General features: G+C 35.0%; 3 protein-coding genes across 3 annotated transcripts; 2 read left to right on the forward strand and 1 right to left on the reverse strand.

Moving 5' to 3' along the window:
- Positions 1 to 65: 65 nt before the first annotated feature.
- Positions 66 to 1,692, reverse strand: LOC105649308 (wall-associated receptor kinase galacturonan-binding protein). Its single transcript, XM_012235923.4, has 3 exons — positions 669 to 1,692; positions 533 to 577; positions 66 to 381 (listed from the first exon to the last, which is right to left on the reverse strand). Exons 1-3 carry the CDS (start codon positions 1,525 to 1,527, stop codon positions 254 to 256), a joined length of 1,032 nt encoding a protein of 343 aa, XP_012091313.1. The 5' UTR covers positions 1,528 to 1,692; the 3' UTR covers positions 66 to 253.
- Positions 1,693 to 6,884: 5,192 nt separating this feature from the next.
- On the forward strand, positions 6,885 to 9,554 carry LOC105649309 (putative WRKY transcription factor 31). The gene is made up of 6 exons (XM_089716290.1): positions 6,885 to 7,384; positions 7,500 to 7,592; positions 7,690 to 7,857; positions 7,943 to 8,329; positions 8,432 to 8,545; positions 8,633 to 9,554. The coding sequence occupies exons 1-6, from the start codon at positions 7,016 to 7,018 to the stop codon at positions 9,284 to 9,286; spliced, it is 1,785 nt and encodes a 594-aa protein (XP_089572416.1). The 5' UTR covers positions 6,885 to 7,015; the 3' UTR covers positions 9,287 to 9,554.
- A 1,898-nt stretch (positions 9,555 to 11,452) lies between these two features.
- On the forward strand, positions 11,453 to 16,787 carry LOC105649310 (aspartic proteinase). The gene is made up of 14 exons (XM_012235925.4): positions 11,453 to 11,608; positions 12,691 to 13,062; positions 13,153 to 13,213; positions 13,631 to 13,725; positions 13,848 to 13,960; positions 14,048 to 14,216; positions 14,336 to 14,375; positions 14,551 to 14,615; positions 15,015 to 15,128; positions 15,277 to 15,341; positions 15,505 to 15,661; positions 15,833 to 15,952; positions 16,081 to 16,169; positions 16,264 to 16,787. Exons 2-14 carry the CDS (start codon positions 12,697 to 12,699, stop codon positions 16,346 to 16,348), a joined length of 1,539 nt encoding a protein of 512 aa, XP_012091315.1. The 5' UTR covers positions 11,453 to 11,608; positions 12,691 to 12,696; the 3' UTR covers positions 16,349 to 16,787.
- Positions 16,788 to 18,462: the final 1,675 nt, after the last annotated feature.

The raw sequence follows: 18,462 nt of genomic DNA on the forward strand, positions 1-18,462 counted from the left end.
TACTTAATATTATATAAAAAATAATTACAGAATATAAAATCAGCGATGACGATGTGAGCAATCCATGAATAAAGAAATTACATCGTATATTAATTATAAACCCGACGAGAACAATGTATGAGTAAAGAAATTACACCATAACTATTTAACTAATTAAGGAGGCTTGTTAACTAATAAAGAGCTAAAAAAGCAATTCAAAAAATAAGAAAAGACAAAAGTATTGGCATTTGCTTTAGTTAATGGGTTTCCTTAATCAGAAGAGCCTGTTTTCATTGCTCTGAACCCCACATGTTACTGGTGCTTTAGCTCTAACCTTTTTCCAATACCATATGCCAGCACCAATTCCTAAGGCCCCAGCAGCTGAAACTCCAGTTACAGTGCCTGCAACCACAGTAATAAAATTTATCCCTATCTTTCTATATATATATATATATATATATATATATATTAATCCTAATTTATTCAAATTGGATATGATAGATCAAAAATAAAAGAAATTGAAATAAACCATAAAAGTAAAAATATGCTAGACCTGCAATGGCTCCTGCACTGCTGTGCTGCCTAGAAGTGCCTCGATCTGCAAATTAGTACCGATGTCTTTTAATGAGACAGAAAGTAACAAGTTGCATTTCCAAATGAAAGCCTTAATTAAAATTAAACAAACATACCGTTGCAATAAGTGGTTGTATTTCTATCGTTACACATACACAAGAAATTCTGTGATTGTGTGTTAAATCCACAAGTTCCACCTCCTTTGGTCATGTCTTGACACTCGAGGCAACTCGTAGTCACTGGAATGTCAAAATCAATCCTAATCCCATATTCAGGGACTTGATCATAAGGAGAATTTGCACCATTGTTTCTCCAATAGATGCTTGTATAACTGGCACAATACTTGAGCATAAGCCGTAAAGATTCAGTTGCTTTAGGGGAATAAGAGCAGCAAGAACTGGTGCCCAATGCAGTAGCACATCCTGGCAAATGCCTGCAAAGATAACTTGCACTATCACATGTGGAATCACACTGATCAGGAAACCGCTCGCAGAAGATAGGCTTTGGCTCAACAATCACATTTTCTTCGCTGCAGTTGAAGAAAAGATAATCATTTTGAGAGGAAAGTGTGAAATGTGTGCTTGTATCAAGGCTAAAAGGCCTAGTTGCCCTAAACTGATTGCCATCTTCACATTTCCACATGAATTTATCAGTGACTATGATATGGGGATCAGAGTAGCTGATGCTGCGTACTTGGTATCTACCGGAAGGCGTTCGAACCTCGAGATTTCCTGAATCAGTGCAAACAAGTATATGTCTATAATAAGGGCTGCCACATCCATCATCGATACCAAATGGATAGTTTATTGGAATAGTGCCACAAGAGGTTCTGCAATGGCTGGCTTGAGCTGTTGTAAGGCTAAAAAAAGGTAGAGTAAGTAAGACAAACAGGAAACACAAAGAATGATAAATACAAAAACATGACAGAAGATTATTTTCTGATATGGTTTTGCAAGAGATGAAGAGAGAACCCATTGTAAAGATATTTTATGGAATGTTTCAATGAGCAATTAATTATCCCATAATGGTGAGCAGTTTAAGGATATAGTAGGTGCAAGATGAAATGAATAAAGTGAAGGGTTAATGAGTGAGGCAGATGGAATCTCTAAGCGTTTCTTTTGTGTTCTTTTTCTCTTTTCTCTTTTTCCTTTGCAGTCTTTTACATATACTCTCTGATTTCATAGTGCTTTACTGCTTTTGCTTTAATGATTTCTTTTAGAAGGTTAATTCTAGAGAGGAGAATATTGGACAAGTTAATGATTGACGGGCATGTGAGTTCTATCAATGCTGAAGCTTTAGTTCGGTTCTTCTATCTTTGGTTTTGCTCTTTCTTGGATATATACAGACACCAAGCCTTGAGCTCCAACAGAAAACCCAATTTGGTCTACTTTCTAATAAATTGGGTTTTATTGGGCCTTTCGAAGTAATAAGTTCGTGGCTGCAGCCATTTCATTTCAATGTTCACTATTTTTGTAATCATGGGCTTCATACCGTACCAATGGATTTGTTTGGGATTCGTGCGAGCAATTCTCATTTTTTAATTATAAATTGAATCAAATCAAATCAATTTAATCGGATTCTGATAATTGTTTTAAAAATTTAATTACTAATAAATTTGGTTTTTAATTTTTTGTACAGTTATTATATATATATATATAATAGAATTTATTTTTAATCCCAAAATAATTAGTTGGATTCGAAATAACCGAATTCAAATTAAAAAAAGTCGATTTAAATTTTAAATTCAGATATCATAAAAATATATTCAAATAAATTAAAACCGAATTAATTCATTTGATTTGATTAACCGTTTAATCCGTGGAACGGGAGGAGGGTCATGGCTGTCCTTGTCCAAAAAACATGGTCAATAATTGTTATCCAAAACTCCGTTCACGGGTATGGCTGCTATAGTGGAAAATTGAAGACAAGTTGAAAAAGGATTGTAGTTAACGTTATGAAATGTGAACTCTCAAGTCTTATTCATTAATGCAACTTTGAAAATGAATCCGATACTCATATATAATTAATAAACAAGACCAACCACAACATGCATGCATGAATTGAAGACCATAACATCAACCTTTTTTTTGTTTTTCCCTTTTCAAATTCTGCCTTAACGCGAAGCTCGGTCTAGGATAGTATGAAAGGTAATATCCTGGGATACTACTTACAACTTCGTCTACCAATGAGTAGTAGTCGAACGCCATTCCTTAATTTTGACGGTCCAACGTACCGTACTTCCAATTTTCAACTTTTTGGTTCAGCTTTCTCGTGCTTTTTTCTATTCGGCCGACAAAGGAGACGTGCCCCCACAGTCCACTCACTTTTGATTGGAGGTTTCCTTCCTTCGCCTCCGCTGCCCCCATTTCATTTTTTCATTACGTTTACAACAGCTTTATTTCTTTCTTTTTTTTCATTACATTTTTTCTTTCATTTGTATCTCATAATAATAATAATAATATTTTCTACCATTTCCACATCAACAAGGGAGAGAAAGTAACTAAAAAATAATTCATAATTTATGGTCAAATCAAAGATGATGTGATCATGTTTTTAAGTTTTTCTATGCAAAATCCCAAGTATTTGTCTTTTTATATCTTTGTTTACATCGTGACGTCTTAAATTAGCAGTCGGTGATCAGGTCTTATAATAGTCGTATGGTTAATTGATTGGGAGCCAACTAACCTGAGGACCAATTAATATAGGCATAAGGCACTTGATAAATGCCAACTACCCATTTTAAAGAAAGGCATAAGCCATACCACTTTGCCTCAGTTATTAGAAATTCAAGTCATAATGCGTCAGCAGATCATCAACAAAAAGCTACGTTTCAAGTTGCAGGGACCAATAAATTTTTGTTGTATATATATAATGCTACGAAAAGCACAGCCATAAGTGGACTAAAACCAGGAACTGGTTTGCTGTTTCTTTGACAATGAGTGATGGGTTCCTTTTACGATTTTAATTCTTTATAAGAATTAATTAATATTTCGAAATTTTACTTAAAATATATGGCTAGCTATCATCTTCCTTTTTGTGGGTATTAATTTAACGTTTGAAATTAAGAGAATTCCCTTTGAACTATGGAAGCAAAATAATCAAAGTAAGCTAAATCCCACTGGAATAAGAAGGTTTTTTCTTTTTTTGAACAAATAGAAATCAATTTAAGTACGTACCCATTTGCTTATTCACCTTAATATATATATAAACGGCGTTTTTCTTTAAAGAAACCTAACCATCTTGAAGAAAATGGTAAAGGGTGAATCATTTTTAGCAGCAGAGAGAAGAATATAGGAAAATGTTAAAAAAAGAAAAGAATAATGGAGAGTGTGAAACGTATCAAGATGTGGGTAGCACCAACACGCAAACATGTTTGTCCCAGTGCCGTTTGAGTGATGGCTGTTGTATAAATGGTCTTGAAGCAGCCTGCAACCATTTTTTTTTTTTCCATGGTTCCGAGCTGTCAAAACCTAACCTCACACCAAATTTCTACGTCATGCAAGTAAGCCACGTGGGGAGGTATCTATATTGGTCATCGGAAATCCTAGTCAACTCTGTCTTTTTCTTCTATGTTGATTTTGTTTTTCTCTTTAGTTTGAAAATCTTGATTGTTTAATCGAATGGGTATTGACATTTTGTGTTTTTATATAATTTGCGTACACATATTGTTCCTTCCTTGGCTGCTTCCTTTGAATATATATAATATAATCCCTTAATTAAATAAGCAGCTAATACCCAAATTTAGGGAATAATTAGACGATACCCACAAGAAAAAAAGAATGATTCTTTTTATAAAAATACAGCTGCAATGCAGTCCTGCTAATATGGACAGTTGAAGAACAACACATGTAGTGTCGTTGATATTTGAATATATATAAAAGAAAGCCATACATATTACCAGTTGACTGTCCCAGATGAATTTCTTTTTCTATCTGTCAAAATATCAGAAAGTGAAAAACCTAAAAGAAATTCATATTGGCTCTGTATTAAATTAAAATAAATAATCTTTATTCATCCTAGCAATGAACTACAAATTGTTTATCTCATCCCACTGGGATCTGAACCGAAAATAAAACCTTGGGATCACAGATTAAGTTCTGAAAATCAAACCATTAAAATATTATAGAACCTTACTTCACACAATTAAAATGCTCGTGTTGCACTTTTATGTCCATCTCTAAAGGAATGTCTACACTCCAATCTATAATAATCTGTTTGTCAACAAAGAGTAAAAGTACTTTTTTTACATGCATGAACAGAAAATGAAATATAATTCGGATTAACAAGTAACTAAATCCTAATCCTAACAGTAATGGAATTGTTTTTTTTAAGTTGCACGATCCATTACTGAGAGCTAGGGCCTAATAGTCAAAAAATGGCAATAAGAGTGATATGTTTTTCACTTTCTGAAAGGTATGATGTTGAAATTTCTTGAAAAGACAAATGGGGGATGATAGTCAAGGTAAATAAAGGAAGCTAGATTAGCATAGTTGTTTTCCAAGTTTAGAACCACCACTGTTTGTCTCTAACCTCACCCATGTTGGAATGAAACTATGGATGGATGGATGGAAGTAAAAGAAAAGTACGTCACTACAAGTTGAAAATCAAAAGAAATGAAAGCTTTGGATTCATTAACTAATCAAGATTTTGACTCCACCTAATTTCATTTCACCATAATTGCATCTGCAACTGCCCCCTTTTCCTTTCTCTGACTCACGTGTTTTGTTTTGTTTCTTTTCCTTATGTATAATTGTTTTACAGAATAAAATTATATAATTTTGTGACTAATTCTATTTCGATACTTTGGTGAAATGTATAAATACGATTATAAATACATGGCGGAATAAGAGTTTAGCTAATCATATATAGCAGTCAGATCAGAACAAATGAAAAAGAAATGCTAAAAAGTCAAAGCAAGCGACTCGGTCCCACGTGTAAACAGTCAACATGGTTACCGGAGAGACGAGATCTGAAACGTGATGTCTAAACTGTAAACCCAAACGTGGGGCCATACCCATAGACTAGGCCGCTGCCCAGCCCGATCTCCAGTCATAAACTCCTTACCCGGGCCGTCAAATTCGTTGACTCGGCCCCTCTCTTCCCTCTTATTTTATTTTAATTTATTTCAATAATGTCCTTTTTCTTTTGTATTTCGTCACGTGGAACGCGGCGCGCTATTCGGGACGGTGGATTCATTTCTTTCTTTTCCTTTTTTCTTTGGGCATTTGATTTGGGAGTGAGTCAAACTCTTTCTTGACGATTTGTAGACGAAACGAAACCCAACCCAACCCCCACCCTCTTCTTTCACTTATTCTCTCTACTGCTTTCTCTTTCCAATCAACCAAACAGTTTCTTTATTTCAAATTCAAGTACTATCCACCCAAATACCCGAATTCAAAAGGTCATCAACTCCTTAATCACATGGGATTAACCAAAATAACCGTAATACCAATAATTAAATCAACCTCACAACTTATATCCAAACCGTAACTATGGTTTATTTAATTACTCTTTAAAATATTCAAAACGATTTATATTTTGAAATTTATTTTTTTCATTTATATTAAATTATACTAATTTAAAGGTAGATTATTTAAGACTATAATTGATTTTTTAATTCTTTAATATACTCTTACTTAATTTACTTTATTACTAACAGTTTTTAAGAAATTATACTATTATTTACAATACTCAAATTTATATAATTGTTTTTAAGAAATAACTATGACCATATAATGGAGTATGTCCGTTATTTTAACTAGAGTTTCTCCTAATTATAGTTTTTTTTTTAAATTTTTCATTATTTTAATAATAATCATCTTAAATTTTTTTAGAAAATTATTGTTGTCATTCAAACAAGATTATTCAATATTTCTTTAATTATTTTATTAAAAATAATTTTTCATTGGAATATTAAATTTCAATAATCAAAACGTCTATAAAATTAATATATTCCCTCCGTTAAATTTGATATTTTTTAATTTAATTTATTTCATTTCACTTATTACTATAAAAAATTAATTATTAATTTTCAATCATATATTTTTTTTACCTCCATTAAATAAGTATAATTATTTTGAAAATTGATAAAAGGTTAATCTTGTTTTAATCGTTTTATAAACTACAAGGATTACAACAGCGTTGTTGAAAAGGACATGGGCCTTTAAGCGGGTAATCCATTTATATTGGTTCTCACTGAGGGGATCCGGACCCACAGCCAGCTGGCCATCTGACGCACCGTCTGACGCAACCGAGGAAGATCCCATCAGTTTATCAGAATTCAGAAATCAAAATCTAATCTAATTTTGGTCTACGTCCAACCCTTTTTATAGCCGACCCAATTGCACCGGTAAAAGACTTCACAGACTTCTCACACATAGCACACCTCCTTTCCTTTTCTCTCTCTTTCTCTCAGCTCTCGGTCTCCGTTTCCTTCTCATCTCTCTCAATCTGTAGCTCATTTATGGACAAAGGATGGGGTCTCACCCTCGATTCTGATCCTCCTCTCACTTTCTTCTCTAACGCCCCCTCTCTAGTAGTAGACTCTTTTCACAAGATTAATAAGCGTACCTTTGACATGTCTGACTCCGTTCGGATGTTTCCCTTCCCGGTCAACCTTCCTGCTAGGGACGATCGCCCTTCTCACTCGCCGGACGATGATGACCGGGTGGTTGTAGGTGAAGTCGATTTCTTTTCGGATAAGAAGACTAGGCCTATTGGAGACAATACTAATAATGATAACGATAATGATGATTCTAAAGCCACAAGCGTCACTGTCAAGAAGGAGAATTCTTATGGCGAAGCCGCTCCAAGGTCCAGTGCCGATGTAAATGTAAGATTTTTAATTCAATTGTAATTTTCATTTCTGTTTTTTCTATTTTATATTTTCTATTCAGGTATATTACGGAAATAGAATTAATTAATGCAATTTGTATTTCTAAATACAGACTGGTTTGCACCTCCTCACCACTGGAAGTGATCAATCAACTGTGGATGATGGAGTATCATCGGATGTTGATGATAAACGATCCAAAAGCGAGGTAGGGAAATATCATCAAGAAACACGGAAAATTGAAACCATTCAAAAAAATTGATTCTTTAACTAGCTTATTAAAGGATTTGATTGATTTTTTGCAGCTGGCCCAATTGCAAGTAGAGCTCCAAAGAATGAATTCAGAAAATCAAAGGTTGAGAGACATGCTTAGTCAAGTGACCAACAATTACAATGCTTTACAGATGCACCTTGCAGCTCTAATGCAACAGCAAAGACATAATCTTGGAACTGAAGCTGCCCAAGAAAACGAGGTTTGTAGACTAATTCATTTTATAATACTATTGATAGCAGTTCTTTTATAGCGCTGGCTAATTGAATTATAACATAACAATTCAGGTTGTTCAAGGAAAGCCTGATGAAAAGAAGCATGAGGTGGTGCCAAGACAATTCTTGGATCTTGGGCCTTCAGCTGAGGCAGATGAGATATCTAATTCTTCCTCTGATGAGAGGACTCGTTCAAGCACACCTCAGACCAATATAGATGCAGCATCGGTCAGAAATAATGGCAAACTTGAGATGGGTTCATATGATCAGGAGAATTCTAGTTTTAGAGATGGCAAAAGAATCGGTAGAGAAGAAAGCCCAGAGTCAGAATCTCAAGGTTGGAATCCAAACAAGCTTCAAAAATTGAATTCTTCAGCTAATAAGGGTATTGATCAATCCACTGAGGCTACCATGAGAAAAGCCCGTGTCTCAGTTCGAGCCCGATCAGAGGCACCTATGGTATGTATATATTTAATTAGCCTAGCTAGTCAGTCTTTCTTATTAAACTATTAAACCGAATTTTTTTAATTAATTGTGTTGTTTGATTGATTAATTAACTAGATAACAGATGGATGCCAATGGAGAAAGTATGGACAAAAGATGGCTAAAGGAAATCCATGTCCTAGGGCTTACTATAGATGCACCATGGCAGTTGGTTGTCCAGTTCGCAAACAAGTATGTTTTGCTTTCATTTTTCATCTCTTCATTTCCATTTCATAGCTTTAAGTGAACTAAAACTAAATTTGGGTACTTAATTTATAGGTTCAACGATGTGCGGAGGACAGAACAATCTTGATAACAACCTATGAAGGCAATCACAACCACCCTTTGCCTCCAGCTGCCATGGCAATGGCATCAACAACAACAGCAGCTGCAAGTATGTTACTTTCTGGATCAATGTCCAGTGCGGATGGCATAATGAACCCAAGTTTACTAGCAAGAGCAATCCTTCCATGCTCATCAAGTATGGCAACGATTTCGGCTTCAGCTCCATTTCCAACTGTAACATTAGACCTTACCCACAACCCAAATCCACTACAAGCGCAAAGACCTCCAACCCATTTTCAAGTCCCATTTGGAGGCCAATCACAGAACAACTTTGCAGGCCCACAATTGCCTCAGGTATTTGGACAAGCCCTTTACAACCAATCAAAATTCTCTGGTCTCCAGTTGTCTCAGGAAATGGGTTCCTCACAATTACACCATCAATCTCAACCCCAACTATTGCACTCATCACAGCAGCCGCCTTCATTAGTTGACACAGTCAGTGCTGCCACGGCTGCCATCACCGCCGATCCCAACTTCACTGCAGCACTTGCAGCTGCTATCACTTCCATTATTGGTGGTGCTAATGGCAACTCCACGGCTGCCACCAACAATAATAGCAATGGCAACAACACAAGCAACAGAAACTAGGGTCCAGTCTCTATTTTTATCCCTTTTTTTTTCTGTTACAGTTTCTTGGTTTCAGTTCTTTTATATTTTTGTTTAGTTCTTTTTGTTCTTTGTTGGGGATAAGAATGAGATGAGATGAGCTGTTCATATTTTTTTGTTCTTAGTTGGGGGGGGGGGGAAGAGGTTAGAACACAAAAAAAATTAAATTCTTTGTTATTATTTCATTTTGAATAACTTTCTAATTGTTAAGGAAATACAAGAAAGGATAAAATCAAGTTCAATGTGCCAATTGATGCTACTCCTCTCTTGCTTTTTTTTTTTTTATTTTTTTATTTTTGAATTATTTAGCTATTTGTCTGAGTATCAACCATGGAAAATTAGAAAAGAAAAGTTCAAAAGGAAAGAAAAAGAAAAGCCAACGAATATGGTGTTCTTAGCGGTCAAGAAATACGGCTATCACCATTTGACACGTAAAATAGTTGGAGTATAATGAAGGTAACCGGAAACGGGTGAAAGTTGTTTTCAAACAATATGATTGAATTATTATTTTTTTCATAATACAAATTAACAATTATACAGTCTTTTTCGATATTCAATTTGGAAAAATAATATAAAGAAAACGTTGGGTGGAAGTTTCGTGGATCATGAATATCCATTAAAGATTGTTGACTTATTTTGATTGAAATGATAACGTCATCCTCATTTAATTATTATTAGAAAAATACGAATAATCCAACGTGGAACTTTGTGGTCGCACCGTACGTGATCTACCGTACAATAATCTTTTAATCTGCCCTTCTTCGACTTTACCGTTTGTTTTGAGCACATGCTTTCATGTGATTGGTGATTTCGGACACTCGTGAATGATTATTCCAATTGTCTATCCTCTTCTTTTATTGGGTTTCATATTACTTATATGACAAAGCACATAATAATCGTCATCTAGAATTATAATTATAGAAGGATTTGCGAAAATTGTTTACGTTAGCATACATGTACTTGGATAAATACATGTTTTTATTTATTTTTTTATGAAAAAAAGAAATGACTCGACTAGCTATTATAAAGCAAGGAAAATCACATATCTCCAAATTAAGGAAGATGGTTCAAGATATATAAACCTAAATGCAAAGAAGCAGAAAATAGCAAATCAATTCGCAAGATGATTTACTTCTCGAAAATAGGAATAAATCTAAAATGAATATCATCTCAAAGAAAAAGATTAGCCGATTGAAATCAGAGTCAAATAACTGGTAAAACTATTATTTTTAATAAGTAAATGAGAATAACTTGGTAATATTGCCAATATTATCCCAGCAAGGCTTCTAACACAGTAGTTTTACCAATATAATATCTAAAGCAAAACAAACTACCCGGCCTCCCAAGTGATGAGGAGTTAATCAGCCATTGCCGCCATGTAAATGAAGAGAACTATTGGGCCGTGGTTTAGAAAATATAGCATAATAATGGGCCGTGGCCCATTAATGCAAGCAAGTGAGTAACAGCTGAAAATCTATGCAAGTGAATGGGCTTGGAATAAGTTGGGCCAAAACTCATCTAAGGCTCAAGCTTACTTTATGTATATACCATTTTTAGCCTTACCTGTGTGTGTTGATTAATGATAATGAATCATATGTTCCTTGTACTCAACAACCAATCATAGCTGCTTTGCTTTGACATCATTTTAATGAGATGCGGCACAACACAGCACAACTTGCTTCTAGGCAAGCACCTTCCTTTATGCAGTTTGTTGCATCATACTCACGCCTCCTCTATTATTACATACCCCTTCTTCACTTGGCTCATAAGAGAAGAGAGGGCGGAGGGGTCATGTCATATAGCGTCGCGTGCTAAGGCACACCACATTGCATACTTTGTTGACACGTTAGCTCATCATTTAAAAAATCCCGCGTCACGAGACTTGTGCCTCTGACTATTCCATCAGCATCTGTTACAATATCAACGGCCATGATGAGTTTTAACATATTTTTAGCTAAAATAAGGAATCATATTCTATCCTGTTTTAACAATCCCAAAATGAAACGCTAATAAAACAAGAATATCGTGCGTCTGGGAGCGCTTTATCCTTGATCAACGGTTCAAATCAGACGGTTTCGCGTATTCGACGGTTTAGATTAAAAGCTCTGATTAAGATAATAAAACAACATTTACAAGGGAAGCTGAGCTGGGCCCTGTGGGTCTTATGGAGGTGACAGGTTGCCCTCAAGCCCCCACCCCCCACTCACCTTCTCTCTCGCTCAGCGTTCTATTCTATATATTCACCTCTGTTGTGGCATTCTCCTTCATTCTCTCTTCGGTTTTCTCGTCTTCGACAATCTACCTGTGAGTAATGTCTGCTCATATATATCTAATTCGTTTATTATTTTGCTCAATATTGTTTGATCTCTATTTCTCGATTTTTGGCTGTTCTAGCTTTAGAATGGGTTTTCGGCTAGCTTTTTCTTTTTGTTTTGTCTTGAAATAAACGCATGCCACCATGCGTTAAGGTGGTAGTCTTGAAGTTTAGTGGTAATGACTGACTATTTGGTTCGGTTTTCTTTCATTAGTGTCTAATGTAATCTGCTTTGTTTGAAGATTTTGTTGTTCATAAGGAAATCAAAAAGGATACTCAATTACTCCTTTACTGTTGCTGTTGATTCTTTTTTTCCCGAAGAATCTATTGCTGTTGATCTTAGAGATACTTAGTTACTCGTTTAATTTTTTCGTAGACGACCAGTCGTCCAAAGCAGTGATATACTGTCGTCTATGTACTTATCAGATGAACGTCGTTTGATTATTATTATTGAAGTATTAGTTTTAGTTTTTAAACAAATGTAGACGACCCGGCATGTAGTCTTCAGGAATTTGTACACACAACCTATGGAGCATGAAGTCATGAACGGTTATACGACAACATGTTAGGTGCCTGGGTGGTCTTTTATACATCTAGCCACACGTAGGCTGTAACCTGAACAACCAAACGACAACTGGTATAACATTAGGATAAATCTAAGGGTTCTGTTTTGGTGCTAGGATAAAATTTGTTAGTGTTGTTGTTATTATGGACTACTGCTAATTGGAGTGGAGGTTTTCCTTTGGTAAGGACCTGCACATAAATAAGAGGATTTCGTTCAGGATTTTGATTGTCTGCTACTCTGTTTTATTCCAATTGAATAATGATTTGTAGGAATATTACGTTTAATGATTTAATTTTCACTATTTCCCTTCATGTCACTGTTTTCTTTCTGTTATATTTTTATTTTATTTTTTAAGTAAAAGTTAAAGGTGACCTCGATTAACTGAAACAATCTAGGTGTGCCCTGCTAAAGTGGTTGTCAGGCCTCGTGGTTAATGATATTAGCTCCCTCTTTGTTTATATGATACCTTTTAAAACTTGGAAACTCAGCAAAATATCCAAACTGTAGGTAAACATGGGAATCAACTTGAAACCACTGGCATTTTCTCTGTTTCTGCCCGCCCTGCTGTTTTCCTTGGTGTACTCAGTGCCCAATGATGGGTTGGTTAGAATTGGCTTGAAAAAGATTAAATTGGATCAAAACAGCAGAATTGCAGCCCAGCTTGAGTCAAAAGAGGCATCGAGGGCTTCTGTGAGGAAGTATGGTCTTCGGGGTAATTTGGGAGACTCTGAGGATCTTGATATTGTTGCATTGAAGAATTACATGGATGCTCAGTATTATGGTGAGATTGACGTTGGTACTCCTCCTCAGAAATTCACTGTTATCTTTGACACCGGTAGCTCCAATTTGTGGGTGCCGTCGTCCAAATGTTTTTTATCTGTGAGTTTTATGTATTTATCATTTGAGTGCATATCAGATGAACTTTCTTAATTATGCACAACAAATTTATGGATTTGTTTTGCTGTATAGATTGCTTGTTACTTTCACTCCAAGTACAAGTCAAGCCAATCAAGTACCTACAGGCAGAATGGTATGCTTTTTCCTGCAATTAGTTGCAAACTTGCAAAGTGTTCGTATCATTTGCACAAATTTTAGCTTGATTTTAAATTTATTGTGTAGTTTTAATTTATTCATGTCATGTTAGGCAATTTGAAGTTAACCATAAAATTCACTATTTTATGAGATATTTGCTTACTTGAGTACAAACATAGTTTTTCTTTATTTTCTAAACAGAAAAATAAAGAAAGGGAATGATTAAACTCAAATTTCTAGTTTGCTCTGGAGTTAATTGTCCTAATTAATGTAGGAAGTGTGCATATGTGATCCATCAATATAATTCTTAAGCCCCGTTCATTCTTGTGTTATTGTTAGTCAAACCCACCCAATTACATGCTGTACGCAGATTTTTGAACCATTTTCAATTTATCTGGCATGATTAATTATGCAGGGAAATCTGCTGAAATTCAGTATGGTAGCGGAGCTATTTCAGGTTTCTTTAGTTATGACAATGTCAGAGTGGGTAACCTGGTTGTAAAAGATCAGGTAATCTTATGCTTCCCTCTCTTATTTTCTTAGACCTACTTTTGATTTCTACCCTGTTCTCTCGGCTGTTTTATATTCCCTGTCTACGTCCCTGTTTTAATTCTGGGATAAATCTTTTTCAGGAATTTATTGAGGCAACTTCGGAGCCTGGTGTCACATTTTTGGCAGCCAAATTTGATGGTATACTTGGACTTGGGTTTCGAGAAATTTCTGTTGGAAATGCTGTGCCAGTCTGGTATGTGCCTTGTGTTTTTATTTTATTTGGTTGTTTAAGTTTTTTCTTGTTTTTGTATTTTAGTTGAGGCACTTGCATGGCTTGCAGGTACAACATGATTAAACAAGGCCTTATCAAGGAACCGGTGTTTTCCTTTTGGCTTAACCGCAATACAGAGGAAGAAGAAGGAGGTGAAATTGTATTTGGTGGTGTGGACCCAAATCATTACAAGGGCAAGCATACATATGTTCCTGTAACACAAAAAGGCTATTGGCAGGTTGGCTGGTCATTGCCTGTTCAATTGTTGCGCCTAATAAAGGTTGCATGTGTATTCTTCAATTATTTTCTAATTTTGTTTAATTATGCCTTTTTTTTTTTTTTTTTTTTTTTTGATAGTTTGAAATGGGTGATATCCTTATTGGTGACAAACCAACTGGTATGTACCCTCTACACATACAATTTTCAGAATAAACTAAAACTGTTGTAGTAGTAAAAAGCTGTGTGATTTGATATAATGCATATGTTAATGTGGATAATGCCCATTTGCTTTCTCTTCCAAATATCTGGTCTTTCATCGTTTGGTTCTAACTAGTTAAGCTAACTATGAGCAGGGTATTGTGCTGGAAGTTGCTCGGCAATTGCGGACTCTGGAACTTCCTTGTTGGCAGGTCCAACGGTATGAACACTTGCTTTAAATTTTATTTGTCCTGTTGGATGCTTGATTTCTTATTTAACATGATTTGCTAGCGTATTATTTAGGTACCCTAATACCTCTATCCCTAAATTTGCTTGTGATCACAATCACAAAGTTGTTATCTGATAGTTATGTGGATGGTCCCAGATTGAATGGATGAATAAGAACTAGTTTATTATTAATCATTTTGTACAAGGATTTAGCCCCTTCTATTGCAATCATCTAATCTTGGCACACAGACTTTGAGATTTGAAATTCAGACACTTATCGCTTATGAACAGTTTAGAACTTTGCACTGTTGTGGATTCATTTCTATGCTATTGAATGTTGATTTTGCTTATCCTTTAAATATTTGGGCTGCTTGACTCTTTTTGTTTGTAGACTGTGGTTACCATGATAAATCAAGCTATTGGTGCTACTGGAGTTGTTAGCCAGGAGTGCAAAGCTGTTGTTGCTCAATATGGACAAACCATAATGGATTTGCTTCTCATGGAGGTGAAAACTGTAACTCTGTTAGTAGTTCTTTTATGATCCTCATTTTTTGCTTGAAATAAAAGGAAGGAAAATAATAACAAATAGAAAAAAAAAAGGTCCAATGTAGCTTCTGCAGAGGGTTCACCCATGGTTCTGCTTGTATTGACAGGTTCAGCCAAAGAAAATCTGCTCACAAGTTGGATTGTGCACATTTGATGGGACACATGGTGTTAGGTCAGTTCCTAAGCATGTTGTTCTTTTGCTTTCTTCTTGTTTTTGTTCCTCTCAGAACCTTCTCTCTTTCGCTGCAAGTCATTAACCTTTATACCTCTGCCTGTTGTTACTGGAAAAAGTTTAGTTGGTGATTAATTTATTTGTTTGAAATTGTGCTTAATAGCATGGGCATTCAGAGTGTGGTTGATGAGAGAAATGATAAGTCATCTGGTATTGCTCGTGATGCTATGTGCTCTGCCTGTGAGATGACAGTTGTTTGGATGCAGAACCAGCTGAGGCAGAATCAGACGCAAGATCGTATACTGAACTATGTCAATGAGGTTAAAGAAATTCAAGATACATCTCTCTCTCTTTTTTATTCAAACTTAACATGATACGTCTATTAATAATTATAGAACTATGCCAGCAATGTGAAATTACATGTGCAACACTTTATTTACTGATTGCTTGGGATATGCTTCTCTTGCTGATTGTTATATTACATCTTTCAGCTCTGTGATCGAATTCCAAGCCCACTGGGGCAGTCAGCTGTGGACTGCGGAAGTCTCTCTTCAATGCCTATTATTTCCTTCACAATAGCAGGAAAGCTTTTTGAACTCACCCCAGAGGAGGTTTGTCATTGGAAATTTTCTGCTATTGCTATCAAATGTTATTTTGAATTAAATATCAAATCTCTTTGTTCATTTAGTTTGCATATTAATTCATTGCTCTTATGGCATTTTCTGTGGGTGGTGATCAGTACATTCTCAAGGTGGGCGAGGGTTCGGCAGCTCAGTGCATTAGCGGGTTTACTGGTTTGGATGTGCCTCCTCCTCGTGGACCTCTTTGGTAATCGATACTTATTCATCTTTACTATCAATGATCATACCCTCGACTGATCCTATGGCTCGTTCTGTTCTAACCATTGGTTATTATGGTTCAGGATCTTGGGAGATATTTTCATGGGTCGCTACCACACTGTGTTCGATTTTGGCAATAACAGAGTTGGATTTGCAGAAGCAGCGTAGAGGTTTCCCTTCCACACAATTCCGACTCCTGTGTACTACCAGCATATGTAATATATGTGCCTTTCAAAAATGGTGTAGTTCCTGGAAACTTTATAGTGGTGTTGGGCCTGGCGTAAGAGGCGAATGTTTGCTTGTAAATATTTTTTATGTCTTGTGTGGATAAGCGGATTTTAGTTCAAGAAAATGATGCGCTTCACCTCTTGGTTATGGGTAATTTATCTACTGAGCTTAAATTGTGAGCAGGTGACGACTAAGTTGGGTCTCTACTGTGTAGAATATGTAGAAATCTCCAACCATAATCCATCCTTCTAGAGATGAGTGATGTGGACAGTTCCAGCTGTGTCGTTAGCTTAGCTTTTAATATCTTTCAAATGTGAAATTTCTTGTCAGTTACTGTTGGAGAATTTATAATTATATAAATAATTTGATTCACCAAATACATCATTATTGTATACTCAAATCGAATTAAATTGTTATTATTATTATTATTATTATTATTTTTGTAAAAAAGAATGATAATCTTATGAAATTGAATTACATCAAGCAAGAACGAAAGGGAACTAAATCCTATATATATACATATATCCATCGCACAAAGAAAACGAAGCCCTTGATAAGGAATGAGAAACCTGATTTGCCAACTTTTTGACACAACACAAATTACAAGCAACTCTTTCACAATCCTAAATTATACTACCAACATGAGGATTATGAAGGGTATTTAAATCAATTCATATAAGGTTAAGGTTTGGTTTGGTTGGTGGTTTGAAAAAGTAAGAAGAAAATAATAAAAAAAAATTAGCTTTATATTGAAAACAAACTGTTACTAATTTATTAACATAATACATAATTTAGTAAAAATAAAAATAATTTAACTAATCTAAATGCACATTTTAGCTTTCAACTTCAAACTGCAAACTAAACTAATATTTTGGTTTTTAACAAATTATAAATTAAATCAAATCAATAACTTTTGAATCAGTTTGAATTATATTTGGCAATTTGAGTGATTTGTGGCGCCCTTTATCAACACCGATAATGAACAACAGGAGAATTAAAAAAAAAAAACATTTGCTCTCCTCCAATCTGTCATCAGGGGAGTTTGTTTTTTTGGCAAGAAATAATCTAAAGACCTTAAGTTGGAAGTCTGCCATTTCAATGTTGGTATTTCTTTCAGTAGAGAGAAAACTTGAAGATTTTCTAATTGTTGATTAAAAAGGAAGGTAGTGAAATAATTAAGGGACGAGGTACAACTTGGCTTCGAATTATAGTTCCTAACTTCCAACTTCCAAGTACAAGGATTCATGCATATTACTACAAAAACAAGGTCAACTGTGTAAATATATATACATGACGACGGATATGAATGTAATGCTAATACAAGTTATTTAGTAGAATTGCTTTCTTTGAGGAATAAGCTTAAAACTTAATCCTTTTATGTCACTTTTGAACCACAATTCAAAGGATTGATGCTGAGAAACAGGCAACAAATTTGGGAAAAAGGGAAAGAAAAGAAAATGTGGGGTCCTATAACTTTTACTGAACCGAAGAAATGAAAGGAATAGAAGCCAAGAAAATGGTGGTATAGCCACACGAAACTGAAAATGGTAGTGTTACTTGAAAGGTACGCATCCATAGATACCATCAAAAGAGCCGCCCAAAGCCCCTAACTGTGCTCAAAAGGAACATAAGATGAGTGTGTAAAGAACAAAGAAAGAAGGTTTGGTGTGAGAATGTGAGTTGGAAAATGGCTACTCTAGTTTGTTGGCTGGCTTTCACTTTTCTGTTTTTACAACTACTTCCAACACTTTTGGTTTGGTTTGTTCTATTGGCTTTCTTGGAGTTAGCTGCAACTTACAATTTCAAGGTGTTCTCTTATTATTATTATTATTATTATTATTATTATTATTATTAATCATCTAAAATATGTAATCCTTTCATTTTTACCTTTTTCCTCTTTTTTATTAATCAATACAATATTCCTCTTGAATGCTTCGCCTACAATCCTAGAACAACAAGTACTAGTCTATCTTTATGTTAGTTTTTATGGGTTTGGCACTTTTTAATCAATATCTCTAAAAATAGTGCTAACTTCATTTATTAGATTAAGAAAT

The sequence above is a fragment of the Jatropha curcas genome, chromosome 11 (genome assembly GCF_041381405.1).
Source record: "Jatropha curcas cultivar XTBG-Jc1 chromosome 11, XTBG_Jcur_1.0, whole genome shotgun sequence".
NCBI classification, from domain to species: Eukaryota; Viridiplantae; Streptophyta; class Magnoliopsida; order Malpighiales; family Euphorbiaceae; genus Jatropha; species Jatropha curcas.